The 26,375-nt window shown below is 46.0% G+C and overlaps 2 protein-coding genes across 2 annotated transcripts in view; one reads left to right on the forward strand and one right to left on the reverse strand.

Moving 5' to 3' along the window:
* Positions 1–569: 569 nt before the first annotated feature.
* On the reverse strand, positions 570–12,237 carry smcr8a (Smith-Magenis syndrome chromosome region, candidate 8a). The gene is made up of 2 exons (XM_007903537.2): positions 9,851–12,237; positions 570–5,552 (listed from the first exon to the last, which is right to left on the reverse strand). The coding sequence occupies exons 1-2, from the start codon at positions 12,235–12,237 to the stop codon at positions 5,099–5,101; spliced, it is 2,841 nt and encodes a 946-aa protein (XP_007901728.2). The 3' UTR covers positions 570–5,098.
* Positions 12,238–12,999: 762 nt separating this feature from the next.
* Positions 13,000–26,375, forward strand: part of LOC103185138 (uncharacterized protein C7orf50 homolog) — a 100,224-nt gene continuing 86,848 nt past the window's right edge. The window contains exon 1 of the mRNA XM_007903501.2: positions 13,000–13,352. Within this exon, the coding sequence (XP_007901692.2) occupies positions 13,203–13,352 (150 nt within the window). The 5' untranslated portion in view covers positions 13,000–13,202. The remainder of the gene's footprint in view (positions 13,353–26,375) is intronic.

Genomic DNA, 26,375 nt, shown 5'->3' on the forward strand with positions numbered 1-26,375 from the left:
GAACCCCAACTGAACGTTACTACGTGACTACAATTCCCGAACTGCACCGCTCACACTTTCTCCCCCCTCCCCCTCGACAATCAGGGGCAAGGACATCATTGCACATCACTGCACTGTATTGTACTGTAGATGGAGACTGTAGGATCCTGTAAGGTTGCTGGATCATTTTATGTAAAGGCGGTGCACACAATTGTGTATCCATCAACTCATCTTTTTTTAAAAAAAATAAAAAAAATAATATCTTGATGGGTAGAAAATTGAGCCGGAAAAAAAAATGCAAATGACAGAAACTCTCCTACCTTTTAATAATCCTTGCAGCACCTTATCAGGTCATTGAGACGTCTCAGGGAGCTTCGTACAATTTACAGGAAAGTGTAGTGACTGTACTCGTAGGCAAATGTGGCTCGTTTTAGTTTTTTTTCCTGAAATATAGCTGTATATTTCCCCAGAACTTTCTTCCCAACTTCCAACTGGGTGTTAGAGTGACACTAGAAGGAAACTTTGAGTTCGGAATAAGCCAGAATGAGAAAGGACTTTTTTTTCACAAGAAATGGAAATTACAAGACGTGTGAGTTGCAAAATGGTTTATTAAAGTCTACAATGTTTGAACAATGGCCAGTGGAAGGCACGACATTTCCAAGACAACAAAGGACTGTACATTTTCAAAACAACGTATACACCAATGTTTTTTTACACAAGACAACATTGAGCATTTTTAAAATAATTCAGGTTTTGTGCAATATTAAAATAGCAAGAAAGTGCACTTTTTAAAAAAAACTTAAAAAATAAAAATTCAGAGCAATTCCAGTAACGGGGGAATAATTTTAAACATTATGGTAACGTGTCCAGTCAGATGAACATTATCACAATACATTAAGAACCCACTAGTCCCGCAAACAAATCCTGTCTGCAGATTATCGCAGACGTTCCAGTCTGGCATGTGCTTTGATTTATAAAGGGGATAAATTTACACGATTGAAATTGTACTTTACGCTTGCAGCTCAAACTGTGCCTAATAATCTAAATTAAGAGGGTTAGTTGCACTCCCTCGAAACATGAATGGCAAATAGTTATTTGCTGTCCTTCTTTCTGACATGTCAGGAACGGTGCCATCAAGAAGTCTGAAGGAGAGATTAAAGTGAGGATACAGTTTACAGAGTGAACCCAAGGTAAGTGTTTTTAAATGGCATTTAGTGGCATCCAACAGGACCGCACACTCTTAGGTTGGATCATAGGTCTGATCAGGTCACTGTGGGAGCCATGGAACCAGTTTATCTCCCTCAGTTCTGAGATCAACTGCAGAGAGCTCTAACTGAGGTCAGATAACACAGCACAGCCCCAGTGACCCTCTTGGCACTATGCTTTAGTGTTGCTCTACTTTTCACCACTGCGCCATTAGGCCAAGTGAGTCAGTACAATAGAGCATAGATGTCGGACTGGTAAGAGATGGCAAAAGTTAACCAAAAAAATTTATAGCAGCCATTTCAACTGGGAAGTGTGCTGCAAAATTCCAATACAGTTTCATCAATTGTAGCACTAATAATTACAGAACAATCCATCTTATAATAACTATATATTTCTTTTAAATGGCTAGAAAGATAAGCAAGCAAACATGTTTTGGGGACAGTTAAGTAGATACAATGCTGTTTCTTCAGACATTGATAATTCTCGTCAGTTGGATGTATGAAAAAATTCTCAAACAAAATACCTCAAAATCACCAGATCATTTAAATTCTATCCCTGAAAAGTAAACCATGGTAGGAGGTTATACAGTACTACATGCACGCCAATGACCCACTTCATACAGCCGCTTATATGCAAGGGGACCTCAGCTACCTTTAACCAGTTACATGTACTGACACACTGTGAAGTAAAATTCAAGACACGTTCACAGTGTCACGAATGAAACACCATGTTTCCTGCATGCAGCTACTACTGTACGCAAATGGCATGCGGACACCCATGGGAAATGCCTACTAAACAGGTGGAAACTGCCAAACACTTCCATGAACTTGAAAAGCAAAGTAACTCCAAGTCAGATTGGTGTTGGGTCACTTCCTTGCACGGTAGATTTTGAGTGAAGTGAAGTAACTTGAGGTGAGATCAATTCAGGTGAAATGTGGGCATCACATTCCATAGACTCGAGTGTCTGGCCCTCTACTCTCCAAATTTGCCATAAAGGTCCAGCAGACTTAGTGAGCGAGCTCAAGGAGCTCTGCAACACTGCCCAAGACAGTTAGTAAAACGTCCTATAACCAATGTACAAACCTGCTGTTTGTAAATGAAATCAAGTTCCAGTTATACCTTTGGTTCTATCCATCAAAAGCCTTACAGGACTGCTGATTTGGTGTAATAATAATAAATAATCCTTGCATTTGATATAGCACTTTTCACGTCTTCTTGACGTGTATTGGGTAAAGGAGAAATAGGTATACTCAGCTATTCTGAAATGGGGAGGGGAAAACATTCAGCATACACAATTACATTCACAGTACTTTTGAACAAATTAAAAGGTTCTCACAGGAAACTGTTCCAGTTTTAAAAACATGCTATCAGAAATAATTACAAATTCATTTTATGAATGAAGTCACAGTAACTCACAGTCTGTGCCAACTAGATATTTTGGTTATTCTTATCCAAAAATAAGACAACTCGCTACTCGGACCCAATAATAATAATCCTTGCATTTGATATAGTGCCTTATCACGTCTTTGAGACGTCTCAAAGCGCTTCACAGGATATGTGGTAAAGTGATTTGACTGTATATTTTGTGGGCAAAACACAGCAGCCAATTGCGCACAGCAAAATGAAGCATAAACTCCCAGCTAAACAGCTATTGGGTGGCTTGTAAGTACACACAGTGAACACGCAATGACCAACTTCAGATGACATTGTCCAGTCACTCTGTTGCTGCTGTTGCAACAAGGTGACAGGAAGGGAACACAATACCCCAATACACAAGTGGACTGGTTCCAGAAGACTGAATACAAGCGGCCAGGTACATGCTTAAACTGGTTACAGAAGTCAGCGGTTCTGGTCAATACGCTGAATGGGTACTTTAGAACCCCACGTAGAAACGAATGATCGGTTCCTTCACATCAAGGATGGAGGTTACACTGTTACTGGGTTTCGTTCAGGATCGTTCAGTGACAATTCTGTCACCTCTTCCTCCCCCCACCCTCCAAAAAAAAGTCAATTTGGTAAACCCTCGTATTTCCGAAAAAGAAACACATTTATTAACAAACAATATTAAGTACAGAAGTGTTGGTTACTCTCACGGGATTTGGCAAGGGTTAAAAAATATATTGCAGTACTACTACAAACGGGTTTATCAAACCAGGCACAGAGACGACTTGTGGGAAGAGGTGCAGTGTTTTTTTTAAGGTCATTAAGGTTTTTCTCCTTCTCCCCTGCCCACCCCTCCACTCACCCACCATTTCTCGACATTAGTCCATTTTAAACAGTACACTATGAATTGCAGAATATCAAACAAATGAGATGCATGGATTTTTTTTTTAAAACAAAAGGCACAAGTGAGTCAGTGATATACACCCTCCCCCCAATTCAATGGGCCGAAGTATTATATTATGTCACATCACCTGTACATACTATCCTGTACATACAGTTGCTGATAATTCACCTGTTCATTTGGCTTTCACGTGTAGAAGTATCCAATTTACCTAAATCCCTCCTACCCCTCTTACCCCCTCTTCCCACTATGTTACAATAAGTTAAGATTGTCACTCTTAAGTTTAAAAGCAGCTTTTGAGAAATTGCAAGTCTTTCAAACAAGAAGCATTATCTGAAAATCAAGATCCCAGTTTCACTTCCGATTGAGATTTGGGAAATCTTGGTTACATGACAATGACAGTTATACCACACCAATGACTTGGACCAAATCCAGTTCAAGCATGGACAGGAAGCCGCGATGAATGCTAAAATAGTTTCCCTCCCTTCCCCCCCATCTCGAGGAGTGTAGACATCCGTTCCCCCATTAACCTGGAATGCATTTGAGTTATTCGTGATCAAATGGATACCATGTAAAGTGGACTTGTCCTGGTGTAGGCACAATTCGTCCAGTATTAGAATTGTACCTACACTGGTAGCATGCAAACTACAAGACCAGGCAGTGTAAACAATTAGAGAAGGACTTTTTCGATGCTTTACAGATAAAACAGAGACATGTATCACGATACATGAAACGGCACAACACAGAGGTATGCAACCCATTGTTCCTCCCCCTGCTCCAGTAACAGAACCTCCTTAATCTGAGGCAAGTGATTTGATTATTTTTTGTTAATCACAGTAAGAGTGGCTTACTCTTGACAAGGACAACATGGGCTTTACCGTACAGTATCCTGACTCCCCACCCCACCCCAAGCTACTGCCTGCCACCCAAAACCCTAAATTCTATTCTAGAGGGAGCTTTCTTCATCTGAGAACAATTTATAGAGTAGATACTGGACTTATTCTACCTCTGACCTGGCACCCAGCAATTTGATTCCTCTTCACATAGTCTCTTCAAGTGCAAAGTGGTTCAAGTTAGGCAACGGAGATGGACAAAAGATCACTTCAATTCACAGGACTGTATGAAAAAAGGCAATTCAGTATCTAATCACTTGGTCATAGCCGCTCAGCAACCCCAGGCTTGCTGTTAGACAATCCTTCTCTAGCTTTGCCAGAACCCCAGAACAAAGTCTCCTGAAAAAGAAACTGAAAATATCAGCTTGTTTCACTTCCACATCAGGAAAGTGCACCAGGTTTCCCAGAAAAGATGCTCAAATTCTTCTCAAATTGGGCATTTTTTTTGTTAAAAGTCTCCTCATTTAAAGAAAATGTTGAAGACCAAAGTATTTAGCAAAAGACCCACTCTAATCAACCTTAATTCTTATGAATTCATGCTTCAGACTATTGCTGAAAGGTTAAGCAATGATTTGTAACAATGAACACCTTCCTTTACTCATTCATGGGATGTTCAGATAGATATTGCTACAGCAATATAGTATAGAATACAGGGGGAAAAGAAGCATGCTTTTCTGTGACCCAAACACACACAAAAAAAACACTTTCAGTGGGAGACACAGAGGTTGTGGCGGCACTAGATCTTGCACACAATGCTGGAGACGTAGGCGAACCGTAGAACCTGATTCAAGCCCTTTGCGGGCTCGTGCAGGTAGTGCAGCTTTATCAGCTCCGCAAGGTACTGTACAATCTTGCCATCGTCATTCATCAACCCCAAGTGGTGCTTTAAAAAGTTTAACCTTCGACAGGCGACAGATTCCTCGCTCTCTCTCCCATCAATAGGGAGGTGCAGGTGATGACAGAAGGTGTAGAGGAAGGCCTTGGAGCAGACCCTGGTCAGCAGATTGTTGACGTGCATGTAATAGGTGCTGCCCCTCTTTATCTGAGTTCTGTGGTCGGCCATCCTGGTGATCAGCAGTCCTCGATAAGGCGGGCAGCGCAAGCTCTTATTATCAGAGTCTAGGATACTAATGTAACGACTGTAGCGATTCAGTGAGTGCAGCACACTGGAGCCCACAGGAGAAATTATTCTAGAAAAGTCAAAGAAAGAAAACGTTTACCTGTACATTCTGAACAGAACACCGTGCAGCTTACGTGCAGTGTGAATGCCTGCCTCAACATTACGCTGGAATGCAAATACAAACATCAGTCTTGAGCTTAGGGGTCAACTGCAATACATAACAGCTCAAACAAGTACATTAGAATCATAAAATATTACAGCACAGAAGGAGGCCATTCGGCCCATCATGTTCAGATCTTTGGAAGATCCATCTAACTAGTCCCACTCACCCGCTCTTTGCCCAGCTCCACATTTACAACTCCACGTACCTCTGTACTCCATGGTTGCATACTACAACTCACCAGCCAGTCAGGAACCTCGGTGTCTTGTTCGACCCTCAACTGTCTTTCCTCCCCCACATTCAAGCCATGACCCGCTCTGCCTTCCCTCACCTCCGTAACATCGCCCGACTCTGCCACTACCTCACCCCTCAGGCCGCTGAAACTCTTCTTCATGCCTTCATCACTCTAGGCTCGACTATGCAAACGCCCCTCTTGTCGGCCTTCCCAACTCCTCCCTCCACAGGCTACAGATAATCCAGAACTAACTCTGCAGCCCGTGTCCTCTCCCCCACTCTCGCCCGACTCCATTGGCTCCCTATCCTTCAGAGGATCCAGTTCAAGATCCTGGTCCTCACATACAAAGCCCTCTATGGCTTCGCCCCACCCTACCTCTGCGACCTCCTAACCCCCTACCAACCCACCCGCTCCCTCCGCTCAGCCGGCTCCGGCCCGCTCCACGCCCCTCGACCCACCCGCCCCACCATTGGCGGGAGAGGCTTCAGCCACTCTGACCCCAACCTCTGGAATTCCATCCCCCAGTCACTCCGTCTCGCCCCCTCCTTAGCCTCCTTCAAGTCCCGCCTCAAGACCCTCCTCTTCGACCATGCCATCTGTCACCCCCCTTCCCCTCCCCTCCTGACCCCAGCTCGGGTCTGAAATGCTATACTCTGTTCAGCGCTTTGGGACGTCCTCCCGACGTGAAAGGCGCTATACAAATATAATCTTGTTGTTGTCCTCTGTACACTGAAGCCCCAAAGTTTGCTAAAAAAAATTATAATAGAATGCACTTGACCCTAGGCAGTATTGACATCAACTTTGTAATTCATTTCTGTGTATACATTAGCCTCCCCCACCCTTCTCCTTGTCCTTTACATCACTTTAGGCCAGAGCTGGTTGAGTATATAAAACTGCATTCGAACTGCTCAACTGGGTCTCACCATGTACTTTTTACTGGCAGATCAGTGTCAGGTTTCTCCTCACCAGATCTCCAAATGTATCCGGGCTGACCTCCAGCAGGTTTGCTTCCATAAATTAAATTGGTTGACACACCAGCAAAAAATGTCACAAGTTGTTCCTAAGTTTGTTTACTACCAACAAGTTGATCTTTGTGTGAGTTGTAGTCAGTTTCTATTTGGCTTGGCTCTGGGTCTCATGTCTGGATCAGAAGACTTCAGATCAGGATTTTAAGATTGCAGTTTAGGCTAACATTCTAGTGCAGTATTGGGGGAGGGGGGTTAGAAGAGAAGCATTGGTGGATGAAATGATAAGTTTGTCTATCTGTTCCGGCAGACACTGAAATCGAAGGACACTTGTTTGAAAACAACAACTAGCATTTATATAGAACCCTTCACGTGCTGTCGTGTCCCGGAGCGCTTCACAATGGTGGAGTCTGACGTCGAGCCAGGAGGAGAGGGAGGGTTGTGAAGTATGGATGAAGGCGGGCAATGCGACAGAGGTGGAAGAAAGCAGTCCTGGTCAGGGGATGGATGTAGGGGAAAAAGAAAAGCTGGGGATCGAATCTGACATCTAAGTTGCACAAAGGGTTCGGTGAGTCTGAGAGAGAGCCCAGGAAGGTTGAGGAGTTCAGACCCGCAGGATAAAGACTTTGACGAGAGCCAAAAAATATGGCTTCCGTCTTGCTGACATTCAGCTGCAAGAAATTTGCACTCATCCTTGATGTCCGTCAAACAAGCGGACAGGACAAAAGCAGACTGGGAGTCGCAGCTGGAGAAGTAGATTTGAGTGTAATCCATATACATGTGGAAGTTGACCTCATGTCTGCGGATGACAGTGCTAAGAGGCAGCATGTAGATAAATAATAAATAATAATAATAATCCTTGCATTTGATATAGCGCTTTTCACGTCGGGAGGACGTCCCAAAGCGCTTCACAGAATATACTGTAAAGTGAATTGACTGTAAAGTGAATTGGCCACCAATTGCGCACAGCAATGTCCCACAAACAGTCGTAGATTGAAAATGACCAATTTATTATTGTTTTGGTTTTTTTTGGAGGGATTATTATTAGGCTCTGTGTGGAGTAAGGAAACTTGCCCAAGGTTTCGCCCTCTGCCTGGAATTGAACTCAGGTCTCTCACTTGCAAAGCGAGTGCTCTAACCACTGAGCTACAGGACTCCATAAAGAAAAGAAGGGGATCAAGGATGGAGCAGAACTCAGACCATGCGAGTGCGGTCCCACTAATGTGGATGAGTGAGGAGAGGCAGTGCAGGAGCACGGCATGATCGACTGTGTCAAGAGGTGTAAGCGAAGTTGAGATGAAGGTTGAAATCGCCCATTGTGAGCAGGCGTTTTGTGCAGAGACAAGGATGAGAGGACATATCCGCAAGGAAGGAGCCAGGAGGATTGGGGGGTTGGGGGGAGGCGGTAAACCAGGAGATTTTGTAGAGAGTTGGGATGGTAGAGAGTGAGGTCCTCAAGAGGGGAACTAGCCAGAGTATGATGGCCACCATGGCGCCGATTAATTGGGGTGGGGTGTGTGGTGAAAGTGTAACCAGGCGGGGAGGCTTTGACGAGGGGACGGGGTCACCGGGGGATAGCCAGGTTTCTGTGAGCCCTAGAACGTTTATTTACTCTTCCAGGTTGAGGTCATGGATTGTAAGATCTTTATTTGAGAGGGAACAGCCATTTTGGAGAGTAATGCTAGTGGGGGCACAGGCAGGAAAGGGTTCGGGGGTGGTTGTAGATTGTGGGGTAGAGAAACAACTGTTGAATATGGGGGTAGAATTGGGAAGGATCTGGATGAGAGAATCAGGGTTTACCTGTAAGAGGCGGGCCTTGCGGAGCAGGTGGGCGATGGGGCAGTTGGGGTGGCTGCTCTGTCGCCGAGTGCCTCGGTGAGCCCAGCGGAGGTGCCCAGGCTGGAGCCGAGGGAGGCTGTGGGAGAGTCCAGGAAGGAGAGAAGACTGGGAGAAGATATAGCTCATGGCTATGTTTAGACCAAGCCAGAGAGGGAGGGGGATGGTGGATAGGGGGCAAAGGAGGAGGACAGGGAAGAGGTAAGGAATGGAAATGAAAAAAGAATACTTACCCTGGAGAAGAAAGAGAAGAGTTTCTCCTGTGAACTAATCAACAGTGTAATTGGTGATTTGCGTCATTGCTGTTTGTGGACCCTTGGGTGTGCATAAAATAACATTTCCATTTTCTTGTAAAAACACTCATCGATTTGAAACACAAAATAATAATATTTGAGACATCGCATTATAGCACTCCGAGGCACTACCCTGCTATATAAATGTTGTTTGTATCTACATCAAATTCAGGGATATTATTTCCCCCCCACACCCTAAGACTGGTCAATGCATGATGTGCATGAAGTTATAAATGGATGTGTCATATGGTTGTGATGTAAAGTGAAAACGATTGCAGAAGTTAGGCACCATCATAGACACTTCCCTAAAATGTGAATCCAACCAACTGTGAAACCATACAAGTCTAAATTAGCTCCCAAATTGTGTCATCGCAACAGCATTTAGTTTCTCAAATACAGACTGATGATAGCTCATGAAAAGCATAACTTGCTGTCGAGAAAGCACATCAAGAACTTTCAACGGCATTATCTTTAGTTTTATTATGAGGCAGAGTTTTCAAGTTTGAGTACAGCATGTACAGTACTTGAAGGATTATGAAAGGCAGACCAGTATCAAACTTAATTGAAACACTAATTCATCAGCATTTGTTTGGAGTCCTTATGGAACCTAAAACAAAACTGGGAAGGAGAGAAAATTAGCGCACCAAAAGTGGAATAAGGTAGCAATGTACAAAAGGTCCTCATGTACAAGTGAGGTTGCAGACCAAACCAAGACTCCTTCTGTACAATCTTCCATAACTTTGTATTCATGCCAACATCAAAACATCTTAGCTGGCATGAAACCGAAGCAGCAAGTTTATAACTGAATTACTCTGGATCAACTCCAGGACAAACTGAACTTTGAGACACTTGTCAAATTACAACCTTCACATAACTCACCTCTGAACTCCGATAAGTTTCCAAGTTTGTAAATGGTGGATGTGCAAAGGGAATGTCACCCATTGCTTTATGGGGTCTTCACCCCTACCAGAGTTGGGAACAAACATTGACAGAGCATGGATAAGCTTCTTGACCTTTCCTTCTTGTTCACCTACTACCACGAGTGTCCGTCCAGACAACAGAGAAAAGATTGCCTGCTGAGCAAAAGAATATTGCCTAATAAACCACAATGCATTTTTCCCACACTGCTTTTTACGCTTTCCAGGGAGCCTCTTTGCTGGACTGGTTGGCAACGCTGGTGATGGTGTTCTATCAGAACACCAGGATGTACTAATGTAACTCATGCTATCCAAGTAGTCTTCCAGTAGAAGCTGACCAGACTCTCCATTGCCAGGGAGATTGCTGTCCTCCCTTTCACAGCTAGTCAAGACTTGATCAGCAGTTAGATTAGTTAATCCATTTTCTCCCCCCTGCATTACAGAATCTCCAGGTGATATTTTGTCTACTGACTTGCTACGTTGCGGTGGAACATTGATTATTCCATCGCTGTACTCAGTCACAAGAGTAGGTCTAGATTCAGTAAAGATTGGGCTTTCTTTCCCAGTACAACAACTAGAGTCTACAGGCTCAGGTAAATTAGACAGTGTGACAGGATTGCTTATAATGTTGGTATTGCTGAATTCATTGGCATCCTGTGGACTTGTAAATGGTTGCATAGCATCTGCACGGAGCCCACACTCTTCAACATTGTTCACAGCAGGCTCTTCTTCGTATATTGCACTTGGATAAGAGGCCTTGAGATCTTCTGGTATCAAAGACTCTGTGGTACAGAGGACCTCAATGCTGTCCTCACTGTTTGTCCTCTTGGTTACTACAAGTTTCCTCTTGACAACTTCTGGATACTGGCATTGCAAACTTGGTTGGCTCTCAGACTTGGCAAAAATTGGGTTTGGCCAAGACTTTTCTGTGCCCAGCACCTCAATACTTTCACCACTGCTGATGCTCCCCTTCTCTTTCCCTTCTATATCGAGTAGATCTAAAGTCGCTTGAAGATTTTTACAAGGGATGGAATCCGCCACTGCTTGGTGACAACTTTCTATGTTCACTTGTTGCTCCATTTTAATTGGCACAGACTCCACACAAGACTTGTATGACTCAAAACTGGCTGCCACATTGGACTCACATGGATCTTCTACAACATTTTGGCTGAGAATATTGTGACTTGGAAGCGGTTTGTAGCCGTGCCGCTGCTTTTCGGTTTGCTCTTCGTCGCTGAAGGCCACGCAGTCCTCGAAGAGAAACGAGGTGATTCGCTGCTGTTGCAGAAGTTTCATTTCAATTTGGCGGGTTAGCAGGTAACACACGTCGCCTCGAAACGATTTCTCTAGGTTACCAAGTTGTTCTAGGGTTTGAGTAAAAAAATAAACGTCACAAAGCTCCTCTAATGTTTTCAGCTTTTTTTCAAAGCACTTTGCCGACTTAGCCCTTGTGAATTTCGGGGTGTAGGTTGACCTTCTGTTGGACCAGTTGGCTTTTGCGGGCAGCCCGCCCGGATCCAGGGATTGTTCCAACCCTACCTCGGGTTGCTCCGCGTCGCAATCCGGCTCGTAAGATACGTAACTCGCTTCCCTCGACTTCTTGTGGGAGTAAGTCCTGACCTGCATCAAAAGGTCCTGGTGCTCGATGATACAGCGCTCCACGTTGGCCAGCTCGTTAGCCTTTTCTATGGCCACCGACGTGTAGTAACCCTTCTCGTTGGAGTTCTTCTGGATCTCCGTCTCGTTGTGCAGCACGTTCCGGGTGTACTCCAGGTCCTGGAGCTTCTTCTCCAGCTCGCCGGCGAAGGCCTTGCGGTTGCCCGTCTTCAGGCACTCGGAGGCCCGGGAGAACTCGTGCGAGAGCTCCTGGAACTGCAGCATGATCTTGTTCTCGTCCGCCGAGATGTAAGCCATGCAGAAGGGCCTGACGAAGCCCCGGGCTTCCAGGTCGTACAGCGTCAGGTGGTGGACGTAGGCGAAGGCCCCCTCCTTCGAGTCGCCCAGCACCACTTTGGAGTCCTCCACGAAATTGAGCTTGGGGTAGCCCGTGCCGGGCGGGTGCCCCACGAAGGAGGCCTGGTAATCCACCGACATGATCCTGAGAGAGAAATAGTTGAGATCGAAGTTAAGGCGGGCATGGTCGGGGACGGTTAACAAGGGCTGAGGGCCTACCTGCTCGGAGAACTCGGAGATCATAATGAAATCGCGCTCGAACGGTGCCTGGCACCAGGGGTTCTCGGGCCGCGACTGGCAAGAGGGCGGCCACACCACCACCGGCGGCGGCGGAGGAGTCGGCTCCGCGCACTCATCCTCGCGCGCCAGGGCCACCACGTCGGGCGCGGCGATCATAACGATGGTGGTGATGGCGGTGGCGGCGGCGACGGCTGCCTGTGACGAGCCACCATTTTGTTCCCGTTTGACTCGCGAGCCGCCCGGATGTGACCGTTATTCCTGTCCCCGCGCGCGACTCTCTCCCTCCTCCGCCGCCGCCCCGCCCCCTCACCACACACACACACACACGTGATATATATATATAATATCGGTGTCTGCTCGATAAGATATTTTTTAATATAATGTCAGCAAAGCTTTGCGTTCTGTCCAAGAACACCGGCAGTTTTATTTTCTTTCCATTCCCTCCAGCTCACCCACCACCATGCCAGGGCAGGATGCGGGGAGTTGTAGTTTCTCTCTGCCGGGTTTGATTGGAGAAGCCCCGTGGCGGGAACTACAACTCCCAGAGCGCAGTGCGTCGCGTCAAGTCCGCCCCCCCGCCTCGGATCGCCTTCGAACGGTTGCGCTGCGGCGGAAACTCCAACTCCCGGAGTGCACCGCGGCGCCGGCACGCCTGCCCTGGTCGCTTCCAGCGGAAGGGCGGAGGGAGGCAGCGCACGTGCGCGGTCAGCTCCGACTCGCCAATGGGAAGGGGGGGGGGGCGGTGTGTTCACGCGTGCGCCTGCGCAGAGCCGCCACTGGCGAATCCTGCTTCTCAACCGAACTTGATGGCGACCGACCGCCCCTTTCCCGCCTTTGCTGGTGACGGACGGCACGCGCGACCAATAGGGAGCGAGAACTGCGGCAGGCCGGACCAATGGGTGAAAGGGCGGGACGGGCGCCAGCAGTCACGCTAGGTTGCCCGCGCCCCACGTGTGCGCGGCTGGAGGTTTTGCTGCGGTCACGGCGGGGAGCCGGGGATCAGCTGGAACTCGGGGCCGCTCCGGTCACCCGCTCCGGTCGTGTCAGACGTCTGTGGCCGTTTTGTTGTGATATCAGTTACATTTTTTTTTCCCCCCTATCGATTCGTTTGCTCCGAGACCATGGCCAAAAGGAAGAAGAGCGAGTCTGAGCCCGAGGCCACTTCACCAGCCCCGGAGCCGGGGAGCCCCGAGCCCGGCACCACCGGCAACAGCGGCACCGGCGGCAAGAGCAACAGGAGGAGGAAGAAGAAACAAGTCGCCAGAGTCCAGGTGAGTTGGTGCCTGACACACGCAGGCCCCACATTCACTGTGTACAGGGCAGTGCATCCACACCCACACACACCCACACACACCCACACACACACACACACACACCACACACACACACACACACACCCACACACACACACACCCCCACACACACACACACACCCCACACACACACCCCCACACACCCACACACACACACACACACACCCCACACACACACACACACACCCACACACACACACACCCACACACCCCCCCACACACACAATCACACACCCCCCCACACACACCCCCACACACACACACACCCCCACACACAACCCCCCCCACACACACACCCACACACACACACACCCCCACACACACACACACCCCCACACACACACACACACACATACCCACACACACCCACAAACACACCCCACACACACACACACACCCACACACACACCCACACACACACCCCACACACACACCCCACACACATCCCCACACACACCCCACACACACACACACACCCACACACACACACCCCCCCACACACACACCCCCCCACACACACACCCACACACACACACACCCCCACACACACACCCCCCCACACACACACCCACACACACACACACCCCCACACACACACACACCCCCACACACACACACACACACCCCACACACACACCCCACACACATCCCCACACACACCCCCCCACACACACACACACCCACACACCCACACATACACACAACCCCACACCACCCCCCACACACACCCACACATACACACAACCCCACACCACCCCCCCATACACACCTACACACCCACATACACCACCCCCCCCCCACACACACATCATCCCCCCACACACGCCAGCCACAACCCCCACACCACCCCCCCCACACACACACACCCCCCACACACACCCCACACACGCCCCCCCACACCACCCCCACACACAACCCCACACCACCCCCCCACACACACACCCACTCACACCCCCCCCACACACACACATCATCCCCCCACACACACACCCCACACGCCACCCCCCCACACACACACACGCCACCCCCCCCCCACACACACACACCCCACACGCCACCCACAACCCCCACACCACACACCCCCCAACCCCCCCCCTCCCCCCCCCCACACACACACACACAGAGAGGCAGGAAAGGCCACCACTTTCTGGCTTGGCCTTCTCACTGCTGAATGCCTGGGGCGTTAGGGTTTGACCAGTTCCTCTCCCCCCCCCACCCCCTCAGTCAGGGGAAGGGATAAACCCACAGAAGGATCCTAATGCTTATCCAGTGACCTCTGGTGGAATGTGTGTGTGTACATTAGACTGTGATGCCGTGTTCAGCCACTCATTCTTATCCATTGCCTGGTGGGGACTGGGGTACAAACTGATGCAATGTAATCCTAACATGAACCAGTGTACACCATTCACCTGTGGAAGGGAAGGGGAGAGGAAGGGGAACACACACTTCATGACAAATGGTTTCGAGTTTGAAATGCATCAGTTGGTTCTCTTTCACACACAAACTTTCCGCCTATTTGTTCCTCATACACACACTTTCTAGTTATCGGACCTCGAGGACTCACTGTTGAGTACTCTTTTAAGTAAACGCAATGTTGTGAACAGTGGTGGAACTAACCAGTTTTGTATTTTTTTTAATCGTTATGACTGTTTATGTGCTGTACTAAACAGCACCAGGTAAGCGTATGATTCCCTAAAAGCTTTTGCAAATCTACAAAGGGACCATTTGCTTGACGGTCGGAAGGCTTAGGGGTTCAATGTATGTGTTAATTTACTAAAATCAGCCTCTATTTTCTATTTCCTTATAACATGACACAGACCAATGCATTAGCAACATTGTGTACCTTTGTTTTATCCTTTTTTTCCCCAACATGTTTTGGAAGACTTTAGCGATGTAAACCGAAAATGCAACTTGTTCATTGCTGGATAAGTGAAGTTGTTTCATTTTAAAGCTACCTTCTTGCACTTTTTGAAGCATCTATCGGAATATTGTTGCTGTTTCCCACCCACTAGTTTAAAGGGCAGTTGATTTTCAAAGTGCACTGCAACTTCTCTGTTTTCTGGTTAAATTATTGGGTTAAGCATGCAGTTTATAAAATAAATATTAGCAGCCGTAGTTTAAATGTTGTGATGTTGTGAAGTTTTTGCACCTTGACAACATCAGACTATTGTTCACTTTCAGCGTGCGTACTGCTGAGTGAATTAAGCACGGTCTGTAATGGTGAAAACTGTACATTTATATAGTATTGAAAGCCAGCTCAGTGATGGGTTTGTTCCTGTTCACTGCTTAGTATTGTGTTACAAAACACTGGATGAAAGATCGGCTCGTGTAGTTTGTTGGGATTCCAGCAGATGGTGCAGAGAGAGCTGGTTATCAGCAGCATTCAGCTTCCCACTTCAGGGAAGTACTGCGAGCACCAGTAATTACAAATTTTGTTGTTCCCTTTTGTACAATATGTTCGGAATGTGGATCACAGTGGCTTATCATATCCTAATAATGGCAAGCTTTGCGGATTTAGCTGGTTAGTATCCCGATGCACACTATGGGGGTCCCAAAGCCTTGGTTGGTTCTTATACTACTCTCTGGAATTAGGAAGGTCCTGCAGGAGAGCGTGAGTTTAATTCCAGACACTGACATTTCCATGCATAGGTTTGGTTGGGATACTATTGAGCACAATAATGTGTTGCCACCTGTGTCAGACTCCCGGGTTGACGCCCCATAAAAACCCTAAAGTTTACTGCGTTTTTGATAACCGGACTCAGTGGTGAGCAGGTCTTTGTCAATGCTGTGCTGTGTTTGACTTTGGTCGGCTGGGTATCTGATTCACAGGGAAGCCCCTCACCATGCTTAACAGCCTCCAAACAAAACTACTGAAATGTTCCACAGATGTGATGGGTTGTGTTTGTTTGTCGAGGAGCGCACACTCTCTTTCTCCCCCGCCTGCCCCCTGATGGATGGTACCCTGCTTACCTACTTCCAGAGATTTTGGGGCAGGTCGGCAAGAGCCAAGACTTGGGGACCCCAAGTATGAGTAGTCTGCAAGGACACTATCTTGATCTGCACACCTCTGCGCAGGCATCCTTCTCTGGCAGTTGTGAACATATTAACCTGCGTCTTAGCAGTTTTGCTACATGCATTGTGGAAGGTGCGTAGTATATATAGTAGGCCGCCTTTTCTAAACAAAAAAATACGCAAACATTATTGAAAGGATAGATAAAGCTTTTGATATTAGCAATCGCTGGACATTTTGACAACAACAAATTGAGCATTTCACTTTGGGAGGATATCCCAGTTTCCTTGATGTTCCTTTTAGAAAGCAGTTATTTGTAAACTTGGAAACAGCTGAGTTTGTTGCTTCTATGGGTGTTTTTTAAGCTGTGATTGAATGAACCTCTTCAGTGATAAATCTTTAGGTGCATTAACAAATTCTTTGGCTGAGGCTCAGGCCCAATACAGCATAGTAGGTCTATGGGCATGGAAAATAGCAAAGAACCAGCTACGATTTCAGTCGCTTTCTCTTCTGAATTCACCAGGAAGTTTCTTGTTGGTACAAAGGGGTTCCTTGGGCAATGAAATGTCAAAAAAGATTATCTGACAACTGATGCAAAACGTGCTGCAATAATATTAATCTGAATGTATGTTCTTTGCCTGGGACCGAGTGACATTAAACTTGTTGTTCAGGGACGCTACCCTGAGTGAGGGGCGCTATATAAATGCATGCTGTTGTTTTGCTCCTTGCAGTAAATAGTTAAAGGGTATAAGGAGAGTCCACTACTTGTGGAAAGTTTTTTTATATATATATATATAGGAAATAAATTTGTTTTTTAAATTTAAATTTGTAAAATATGCAAATAAACATTGCTTTTTTTTAGCCTGCGACCTATGAGGATAAACGTGGCTGCAATGAAAATAAATAGAAAGCAAAAGAATTTGTCATCAAAAAATTTGTACAAAGCCCTTTGAAACTTTTTTTTCCCCAGTGACCTCCGATATTGCAACACATAGCAGGATGTAATGCAGATGTGCATGGGTAGCAATGTGTGTGAGCATGCATGGCATCCCCCTTCAATTTTCTACCCTAAATATCCCCCTAACTGGGCAGTGTGTTTCATCTCAGAAATTTTGCTTGGGAAATATTCTGATATGCCTTTCCCCGTTCCCCCCTGGAGTGAATCCGTTTGTCCAACTCGTCGCAAATGATGAATGGAAACATACAACAACAACAAGATTGTTATTTATATTGCGCCCTTCATTCAGGGTAGCGTCCCAGAGCGCTTAACATAGAGTTCTTTCAGTTGTCATAACTGAGTCAAACCCTCTCAGCTAAGGGCACCTTACACAGTCTCCAAAAGGCTTATTATATTGAACCATCCATGCTGTGGTATTAGCCTGTGATTTTGAGCTGATGGGAAAAATCTGACTTGGTGGGACAGTTCAGAGTCTTTCCTGCTGTTCATGCTATTTGTAAATTTTTTTAAAAAACGGGGTGGGAAAGAGAGCTTTTAATAATAATCCTTGATAGAATTTTACTGTCAAACATAAAAGGGCTAAAGGGTTAAATTATGAGGATAGGTTGCATAAATGTCTTTATTCCTTTGCGTTTAGAAGGTTGTTCGGTGATCTTGTTGAAGTCTTTTAAAATAAAGGGATTCGATAAGGTAGCGACAGAGAAACCTCTGGTGGCGGAATCCAGAACAAGGGGGCATCATCTTAAAATTAGGAGTGAAATTAGGAGGCAGTTTTTCACCCAAAGCATAGTGGAAATCTGGAACTCTCTCCCGCAAAAGGCTGTGGATGCTGGATCCATTCACATCTTCAAGACTGAGGTGGATAGATATTTGTTAGGTCATGGTATTGAGGGATAGTAATAATTCTTGCATTTGATATAACGCTTTATTAAGTCTTCGAGACGTCTAAAAGCGCTTCAAAGAAATACTGTAATGTGAATTGACTGTATATTTTGTGGGCGAAACACGGCAGCCAATTGCGCACAGCAGCGTCCCACAAACAGTCGTGGATTGAGGTGACCAATTTATTATTAGTTTTTTGAAGGAATTATTACCCCTGGGGAAAGGGATCCACCAATTGACTAACAACTGAGTTCGTATTCACTGCTCGGTAAACAGAGGCGTGTGCAGTAAGGAAACTTGCCCAACATTTCGCCCTGGCCGGGGATTGAACTCAGGTCTCTCGCTTGCGAGGCGAGTGCTCTAACCACTGAGCTACAGGACTCCACTCTACATGGATATGGGGCAAAGGCGGGTAATTGGACTTGGTGGGAACAGACTCGAGGGACTGACTGGCCTACTTCTGTTTCTATGTAATGACTGTATTTGTCGAGGAACAGCATGCACTGTGAGTGCTGAGGGACGCAAGTACAGAACTAAGCAGAATAATGTGAAGTTGCAGATTAGAAGAAACCAGAATTTCCACTGGATGTATGGAAGAATACTATAGTCGGTGCCTTTTTACTCTTTGAGCGGAAAAAAAAGTATGGGTACAAAGCGGATTGATGCAAGGTTAAGAATAGAGAAGGATATCAAATGTCATCGTGCTTCTGATCTGGTGAGACCGTGGAAATTTCACACTATTGGAAGGGCAGAGGTGACTGTGGGTTGATTTTATACTCTGGAGCCTTTGCTCGCTAACCTTTGAAGAATATTTGCAGAACCTTCCCTCAGGAAATTGAATGAGTTGGGCATTATCCATCAAAAAATATACATGCCTTGTGAAAGGGACACTATCTGAAAACGTGCGGTAGAGAAAAGAAGAATTAACCCTTTGCCACCAAACTACAGTAAACCTCAAATAATAATAATAATCCTTCCATTTGGTACAGCGCCTTATCACGTCTTGAAGATGTCTCAAAGCACTTCACAGGATATACTGCAAAGTGAATTGACTGTATATTTTGTGGGCGAAACACAGCAGCCAATTGCGCACAGCAGCGTCCCACAAACAGTCGTGGATTGAATGACCGAGTGAATTGCATAAGTCGTATCAGTTGGGACCATACATTTAATCTGATTTATGCAAAGTCTGAGCCCTGTGAAACTTATAAATAATAGGAAATTCAACGGGACTTGGGCAAACTTGGGAGACAGTGGAAGCAGAAAAGGTTGTTTGTTTCGAGAACAAATTAGATAGATTTCTGCTAGAAAATAATATCTCGGGATACAGATATTTAGGGACATGACACTTCCAGTGACTGCCAGGATGGTGGAAGGCAAACTAGATGGAACTTGGTCTTTTTTTCTTAGATATGTTCTTAGATATGACTTGCCAACTATAACGTTATACAGATCAGACTTGTGCGTGTCTTTTAATGTATTTCTTATGCATATTAAGGACCAAAAGCAAGGATAATTTTACTTTGAAACTTTTTTAACGAAAAATAAGAGAACATGTGGTAAGTTGTAATAAAATTAATAATCCTTGTGTTTGATATAGCGCTTTTCACGTCTTCTAGACGTCTCAAAGTGCCTCACAGAATATTGTAAGTTGTAAAGTAAATTGACTGTATATTTATGGGCAGAGTGCGGCAGCCAGTTGCGCACAGCAGTGTCCCACAAACAGTCGTGGATTGAAGTGACCAATTTATTGTTTTTTTTTTGTTTCTTCATGGATTATTATCGAATGTGTGGAGTAAGGAAACTTGCCCAAGGTTCCGTCCTGCCGGGAATCGAACCCGGCATGGCAAACTTAAGAAGTTACTCAACTTCTTTTGAAATTAAGCTGCCATTGTTTCAGTGGAAGGGGCAGAGGATGAGCTGGAAGAGGCAATGGTTCGAGGAGATGAGCCGGAGTCTTAAAAGCCGGTACAATGCAATACGAAATTACATTTGTATAGCACCTTTCACATCTGGGTGATGTCCTAGAGCACTGGACAGTCAGGGATTTGGACCTGGACAGGGTGGGGTTGGGAATAGGGGGGGTGGGGGTTGGAGGGCAGGAGGGTGGCTGAAGCCATGGTTGAAGAGGAGGGTCTTGAAGGAGGCAAGGGAGGGAGCAAGGTGAAGGGAATGTGGGATGGAGTTCCAAAGGATGTGGACGATATCTGGTTCGGGCGTTCTTAGATCCTCGGGAACAAGTTGATAATCCTTGCATCTGATGCAGCACCTTATCACATCGCGAGACTGGTTGGGATCTTCACAGGATTCCACTGTGAAGTGTAGTGACTGCGTATTCTGTGGCCGAGCCAATTTCCTCACAGCAACATCCCACAAACAGCCATGAAGCAAATAATAATAATCCTTGCATTTGATGTAGCGCCTTATCCCGTCATTGAGGCGTCTCAAAGCGCTTCACAGAGTATACTGTAAAGTGTATATTGTATATTTTGTGCGTGAAACATATGATTTTCATCTAGGGTGTTGGCTTGTGTGGAGTATAAACACTGCCAATGGGCTGGTTGGGCTGAATGGCCTGTTTCCGTGCTGTATCGTATTGCTCTGTGTAGCTCTATGTAACCTTACATAACGTGCATCCCTTTTAAGGTGCTGCATTTTGCCTCCGTAATTGATTTTCATCTCGTAGAAAATTTCCTTTGATTTTTTTTTTTACTTCTGAGTTCTTTGGCTAACTCTGTTATCAAAGATTAATGATAAATTTGATTCTGGCACAGCCTCAGAGTCTTAATGATTCTCAGTCGGGTAACTGTGCTGGTAATTACATTTTCCACAGCTGTTTTGAATTCATTTGCATCTTAAGAAGTTCGGCTTCTTAATCCTGTGATCTTCTTTGGAATCAAAGTCTGCACAAACGGCAGTGGCATTAACGCTAGGAATGCTAAGTTGAATCAGATTTAGTTCCCTGCAAATTATTTCAATAACAATAATAATCCTCGCATTCGATAAAGCTCTTATTACATCGAACGTCTCAAAAGTGCTTCGCAACGTTGCGGTAAAGTCCGCACTGACTGCGTATTCATAGGCGAATGTGACACACAGCAATGAAATGAAAGGCCAATTATTATATCGGGCGGATTGTTGACCAGGACACCAAGAGAAAGTTGCTTTTCTTTTTTCGAATGGTGTCGCGGGATCTCTTAAAGGATCAGTTGGTACCATTCTCACCTCTGAAGGTTGTGGGCTCAATCCCCGTGTTGAGAAATGGAGCTCATGTAGTCTGCGCTGACAATACAGTGCCGTGCTGAGGGTGTGCCGCAATTTTGGAGGTGCCGTCCTTGGATTGAGACGTTAAACCGAGATCCCGTCTGCCTGTTCAGGTGGATGTTAAAGATCCCGCTGCACTATTCTAAAAGACCAGGGAGTTTCTCTCTCTCCCATGTCCCTGGCCAATAATCCTCTAATAAAATCCGAATGCATGTTCTCCGCCTCGGACAGGCACACAGATTGGTCTTAACTGTAACTTCATGGCTGTTGTAGTAGGACATTGCTGGGTGCAAAAATTGGATGCCGCTTTTGCCTACACTACAAAAATGACACATACAGTCACTGCACTTTACAGTGTGGCTTCGGTCACCCTCCTACCCCTGCCCTCCCCGCCCTCCACCCCTCCTGATCCCAACCACCAGCTCGGTTGCGCATCCCTGATTGTCCAGCGCCTCGGGACGTGCTCGTGACGTGAAAGGCGCTGCACAAATATAATTTGCCGTTGAAGCGCTTTGAGACGTCCTGCCGACATGAAAAGGTGCTGCGCCAAACAAGTAATGGTTATTAACGTAGGTACCGAAGAGTTGGTCCTGCGAAATAGAAAGAGAATCGAGAGAGTGCGAGTGTGTGTGGCACTCCTGGTAATGTCATTAAAATTCTCAGCCTTCCAAACCATCTCCAGAGTATTGCTCTGAGTCTGACCTGGGACTCTCGGAAAGTGAATTGTGGAAAACGAAGGGCGCCAGAAGTGGACTGGTTCTTGTGAGGCCAAGACTCTGGAGAAGAAGTGCTTTTTTCTTCCCCACTCACCCCCCCCCCGCCCCCAGTGCCTGGTAATCTACACAGTACTTGTTCCTCATTACAGCTGGTGGATTTTACTCGAGCTCCTGGGAAATGTTTATGGAAAGCATTTCAGGAATAAACAGCAATAGGAATGTACTTTCGTTAGTTGCGTGTGTGCGTGTGTAATCTTCCAAAAAGTAAAGGATGGGAAGAGTACATGATCGGTTTTGTTATGATAAAATCGAGTCTACAAGTCGCTTTCTATATTATTTGTGAAACCTACAGAATAAATTCCTTCGCTGGCGAAAGCCAAGTCCGAGCACTTGTGAGTGAAGCGTTATACTTTGACTGGATGGAGAATTCTAGAAATTTACATTGTGGAATAATAATAATAAACCTTACATTTGATATAGCGCCTTACCACATCAAGGTAGGACGTCTCAAAGCACTTCACAGGATTTACCCTGAAATGGAGTGACCGTGTATTTGTCAACAAAGACAACAGCACAATTGCGCACAGGGAATTCCCACAAACAGACGTGGAGTGAACGACCGACTTTATTTGGGGGGACTGTTGACCAGGACTCCGAGGGAGAGAGAGAGGGAAATTCTTTTCTCTTAGCGAATAATGCCATGGGATCTTTATCGTCGACCTGAACAGGCAGACGGGACCTCGGTTTAATCTTTCATCCGAAAAGCTGCACCTCCGATATTGTAGCAAACTCCCCCAGCGCTGCATTGCATTGTCAACTTGGACTGTGTGAGTTCAAGTCTCGACGTGGTATTCGAATCCACAACCTTCTGACTCCGAGGCGAGAGTGCTACTATTCATGGCCCATGAAGTCTGTCCCAGGTCCCAGAGTGAGCTGTTTCGTTCAATCCCACTATCGCGCTCTAACCCCAAACCCTTCCAATTCCTTGCCTTTCATCTACCCGTCCACTTCTGCCTATGAAAGCACGTCCCGGTTAGCTCCCGCTAGACGGGCTTAAGTGGGGAAAAGGGAGAAAATGATGAAGATAGAAGTAGAGGAGGAGGAGAAGAAAGTTTGCAACAGCTGTGTTCTGCTGTGGTCTTGGCTGTGCTTTATCCGTGTTTTCTTTTCTGGCTAGTTTAAAACAAACATTGACCAAAGAGATAATGGGAAGAGTAATGATTGGTGAATATTTAACAATTCCTCAGGCTGATGGAGAGCCAATAATAATAATAATAAGCCTTGCCTTTGATACAGCTCCTTATCATGTCGCCAAGACATCTCAAAGCGCTTCACAGGATACACTGTAAAGTTGATTAACTGTATTTTGTGGGCGAAACGCGACAGCCAGTTTGCGCACAGCAATGTCCCACAAACAGCCATGGAGCGAGTGACCAATTTTATTTTGGGGACGGGGAAGGGAGGATAGGATTGTTGGCCAGGACGCCAGGAGAGAGAAACTCCCTTCTCTTTTTGAATAGTGGGATCGTTAACGTCCACCTTAATGGGCGGACGGGACCACCTTTCATCGTCTCATCCCAAGTGGTTGAAGTTCAGAGTGGATGTCATCTTGTATCAAGAAGCCTTGATGAGTTCTCGATCAAGACGTCCTGATCACTGGAAATCTTTTTTTTCAACCCTCCCCCCCATTGATCTATGATGATGTTAAATTGGAAACGACAGAGCCAAGTGAAAAATGCGTTGCCCTTGAGGCTGGGAGCGATTATTTTATCCTTTCCCAAAGTGCACTGAATTAAATCTGGTAAAATAGATTGACCTGACGATCATTAAGTAAGCCTTTTAATAGAATATTTTACAATTTGTGACTAATTTAGATAAAGTGCGCCAGTCCAGCTATTAAGACGTGCTATGGAGGAGCATGGGAAGGACTGTGTGTGCAGGGACCTGCTTGCCATTGGAGGAGGCCAGGCTTACATACAGAGGAACGAACAGGAGTAGGTCATTCAGCCCCTCGAGCCTGTTCTTCCAGTCTATTAGATCATGGCTGATCCGTGCCTCAACTCCAATTATCTTCCTTTTTCCCCATATCCCTTGATACCCTGACCTAACAAAAATAATTCAGCCCAGATTGAAGTCTGTTGCCTGCCAGGGTTACTTCACATAAACCCACTAATCCCTTTCACACCCTCGCACTTCCCGATCTCCTCCCAACCCCACTCGTCCGCTCCTCCGATCGGCTAAGTGCAGGCTGAGCTTTCTGATTCTACCCCACCATCGTCACCCCACCCCCCCCTCACCTACTCCCTTCCTCTCCCCCTCTGAAACTCGCTGTTGTAAAGCTCTGATGTGATTCTCAGTGACGGGTGCTGAATAGATTGATAATGTTGTTCTACTTTTCTACTTGCCAAACATCCCCAATCTTTTGAGGATAACAAAATAAACAACAAATTACATTTGTATCGCACCTTTCATGTCGGGAAGTGTTCTTCCCAGATGGAGGGCAACCTGCGCCCAATTGGACACGCTTAAATTTCTATTACAATGTGTAGTGACTGTATTTGTAGGTGGACACGTTACTGCAAGAAAGTTCTGCCAGGGGTAAGCTGGCATCCGGCTTTTCCAGATCCAGCACGCTTGACACCACAGAATTCTTTCCAGTAGGTGAAGATCTTAAAGATCAATTTGGAGCTTTGCACAATTTTTTTTCTCTGGAATTTTGTTTTGCCAAAAGAAGCGAGATCTGGCTGGCCTGTTTTATTTAACCCCCACATAGACCTACTCGAGGTAAAATGCATCTCCCGATGGCACTGCAAAGGATGTTTTACTTTGACTGGATGCTAGGGGGTCACTTCGCTTGGCAGTGTACTCTGTGAAGCGCTTTGAGGTGTCCTCCCAACATAAGAGACGCTGTATAATATGTAAAGATTATCATTGGAATCGCAAGATCACAAAATTGGTTCTGATAACCGGGGCTTTTTTGACCTAATCCGATCGCGTCCCACCAGAGCACCCGCCTTACTCTCCTCCCATCATGGCATCAAGCTGTTACTTAAAGGAGTTCCAGTGTCCTGGCCTGGTCCAAACTTCCAGGCAACCTGTTTCTGTCATTAATTACCCTCTGGATAAAGGAAAAAAACGTCGTAAAATTGTTCCTGTGCAACTCTTAATCTTGTATCCTCTTGTTCTAGGAACAGGAGTAGGCCATTCAGCCCCTCAAACCTGTTCTGCCATTCTGTTCGATCGTGGCTGATCTATACCTCAACTCTAATTCCCGTCTACTGTCTCGATGGTTCCCAAAATATTACTGTTCCGGGTTTACTTTCTCGCTCCCATTTTAAAATGATTTACACCCCCTCCGAGTCATCTTCTCTCAAGACTGAAGAGTCCCAGCTCGCCTAATCGTTGCTCAGTGGGTCAAGCAGGTCCCGAATGGAGCCTCTCTAACCTCGCGAGCTCATCAACCTGCCCAACGCACTGTAGGCTGGCATCAGACCAACTCGCCCCAAAGTTGGACTTGTTAATAACACTCGAGTGTATTGAAAACTCTTTGAAAATGGATTATTTGTGTAATGAAGACCACAGATTTCCCAGGGTGAGGTCTTCCAGCTGGAAAAACATTTGCTCTTTCAGACTCTCTTTTTCCCAGGCTGCAGCGTCTTTCCTCTCCCACAGTTTGGGTTATGGCAGAAGCTAGACCTGCACATTGGCTGTGACGTTCCAAAAGAAGCCTTTTGGCACTTATTACTTGAGACGTCTCAAAGACTTGATAAGGCACTATATCAAATGCAAGGATTGTTATTATTATTATTGATGGGACCGTTTGGAAAGAGAAGCAAGTTTCTCCTGGTATTATGGCCAGCGCTCTTCTTTTTCCCCTAGTTAGTGGTCTCACCTCCGAGTTGGAAGGTTGTGGGTTCATGTCACCGTCTTGGGAGCTCATCGAGAGGGCTAAGAAGGGGAGGATGACATTTATTTTCCTCCACAAAACACAGTAAATTCACTTTACAGTATATTCTGTGAAACACTTTGAAGATGTGATAAGACGCTAAATCCAATGCAAGGATTATTATAATGAAGAAACACACACTTGAAGGTGGATAGATTTTTGCTAAGGAAGGGTATCGAGGGATACATGGCAAAGGCGGGTACTT

This window comes from Callorhinchus milii, unplaced genomic scaffold (genome assembly GCF_018977255.1).
Source record: "Callorhinchus milii isolate IMCB2004 unplaced genomic scaffold, IMCB_Cmil_1.0 Scaffold16, whole genome shotgun sequence".
NCBI classification, from domain to species: Eukaryota; Metazoa; Chordata; class Chondrichthyes; order Chimaeriformes; family Callorhinchidae; genus Callorhinchus; species Callorhinchus milii.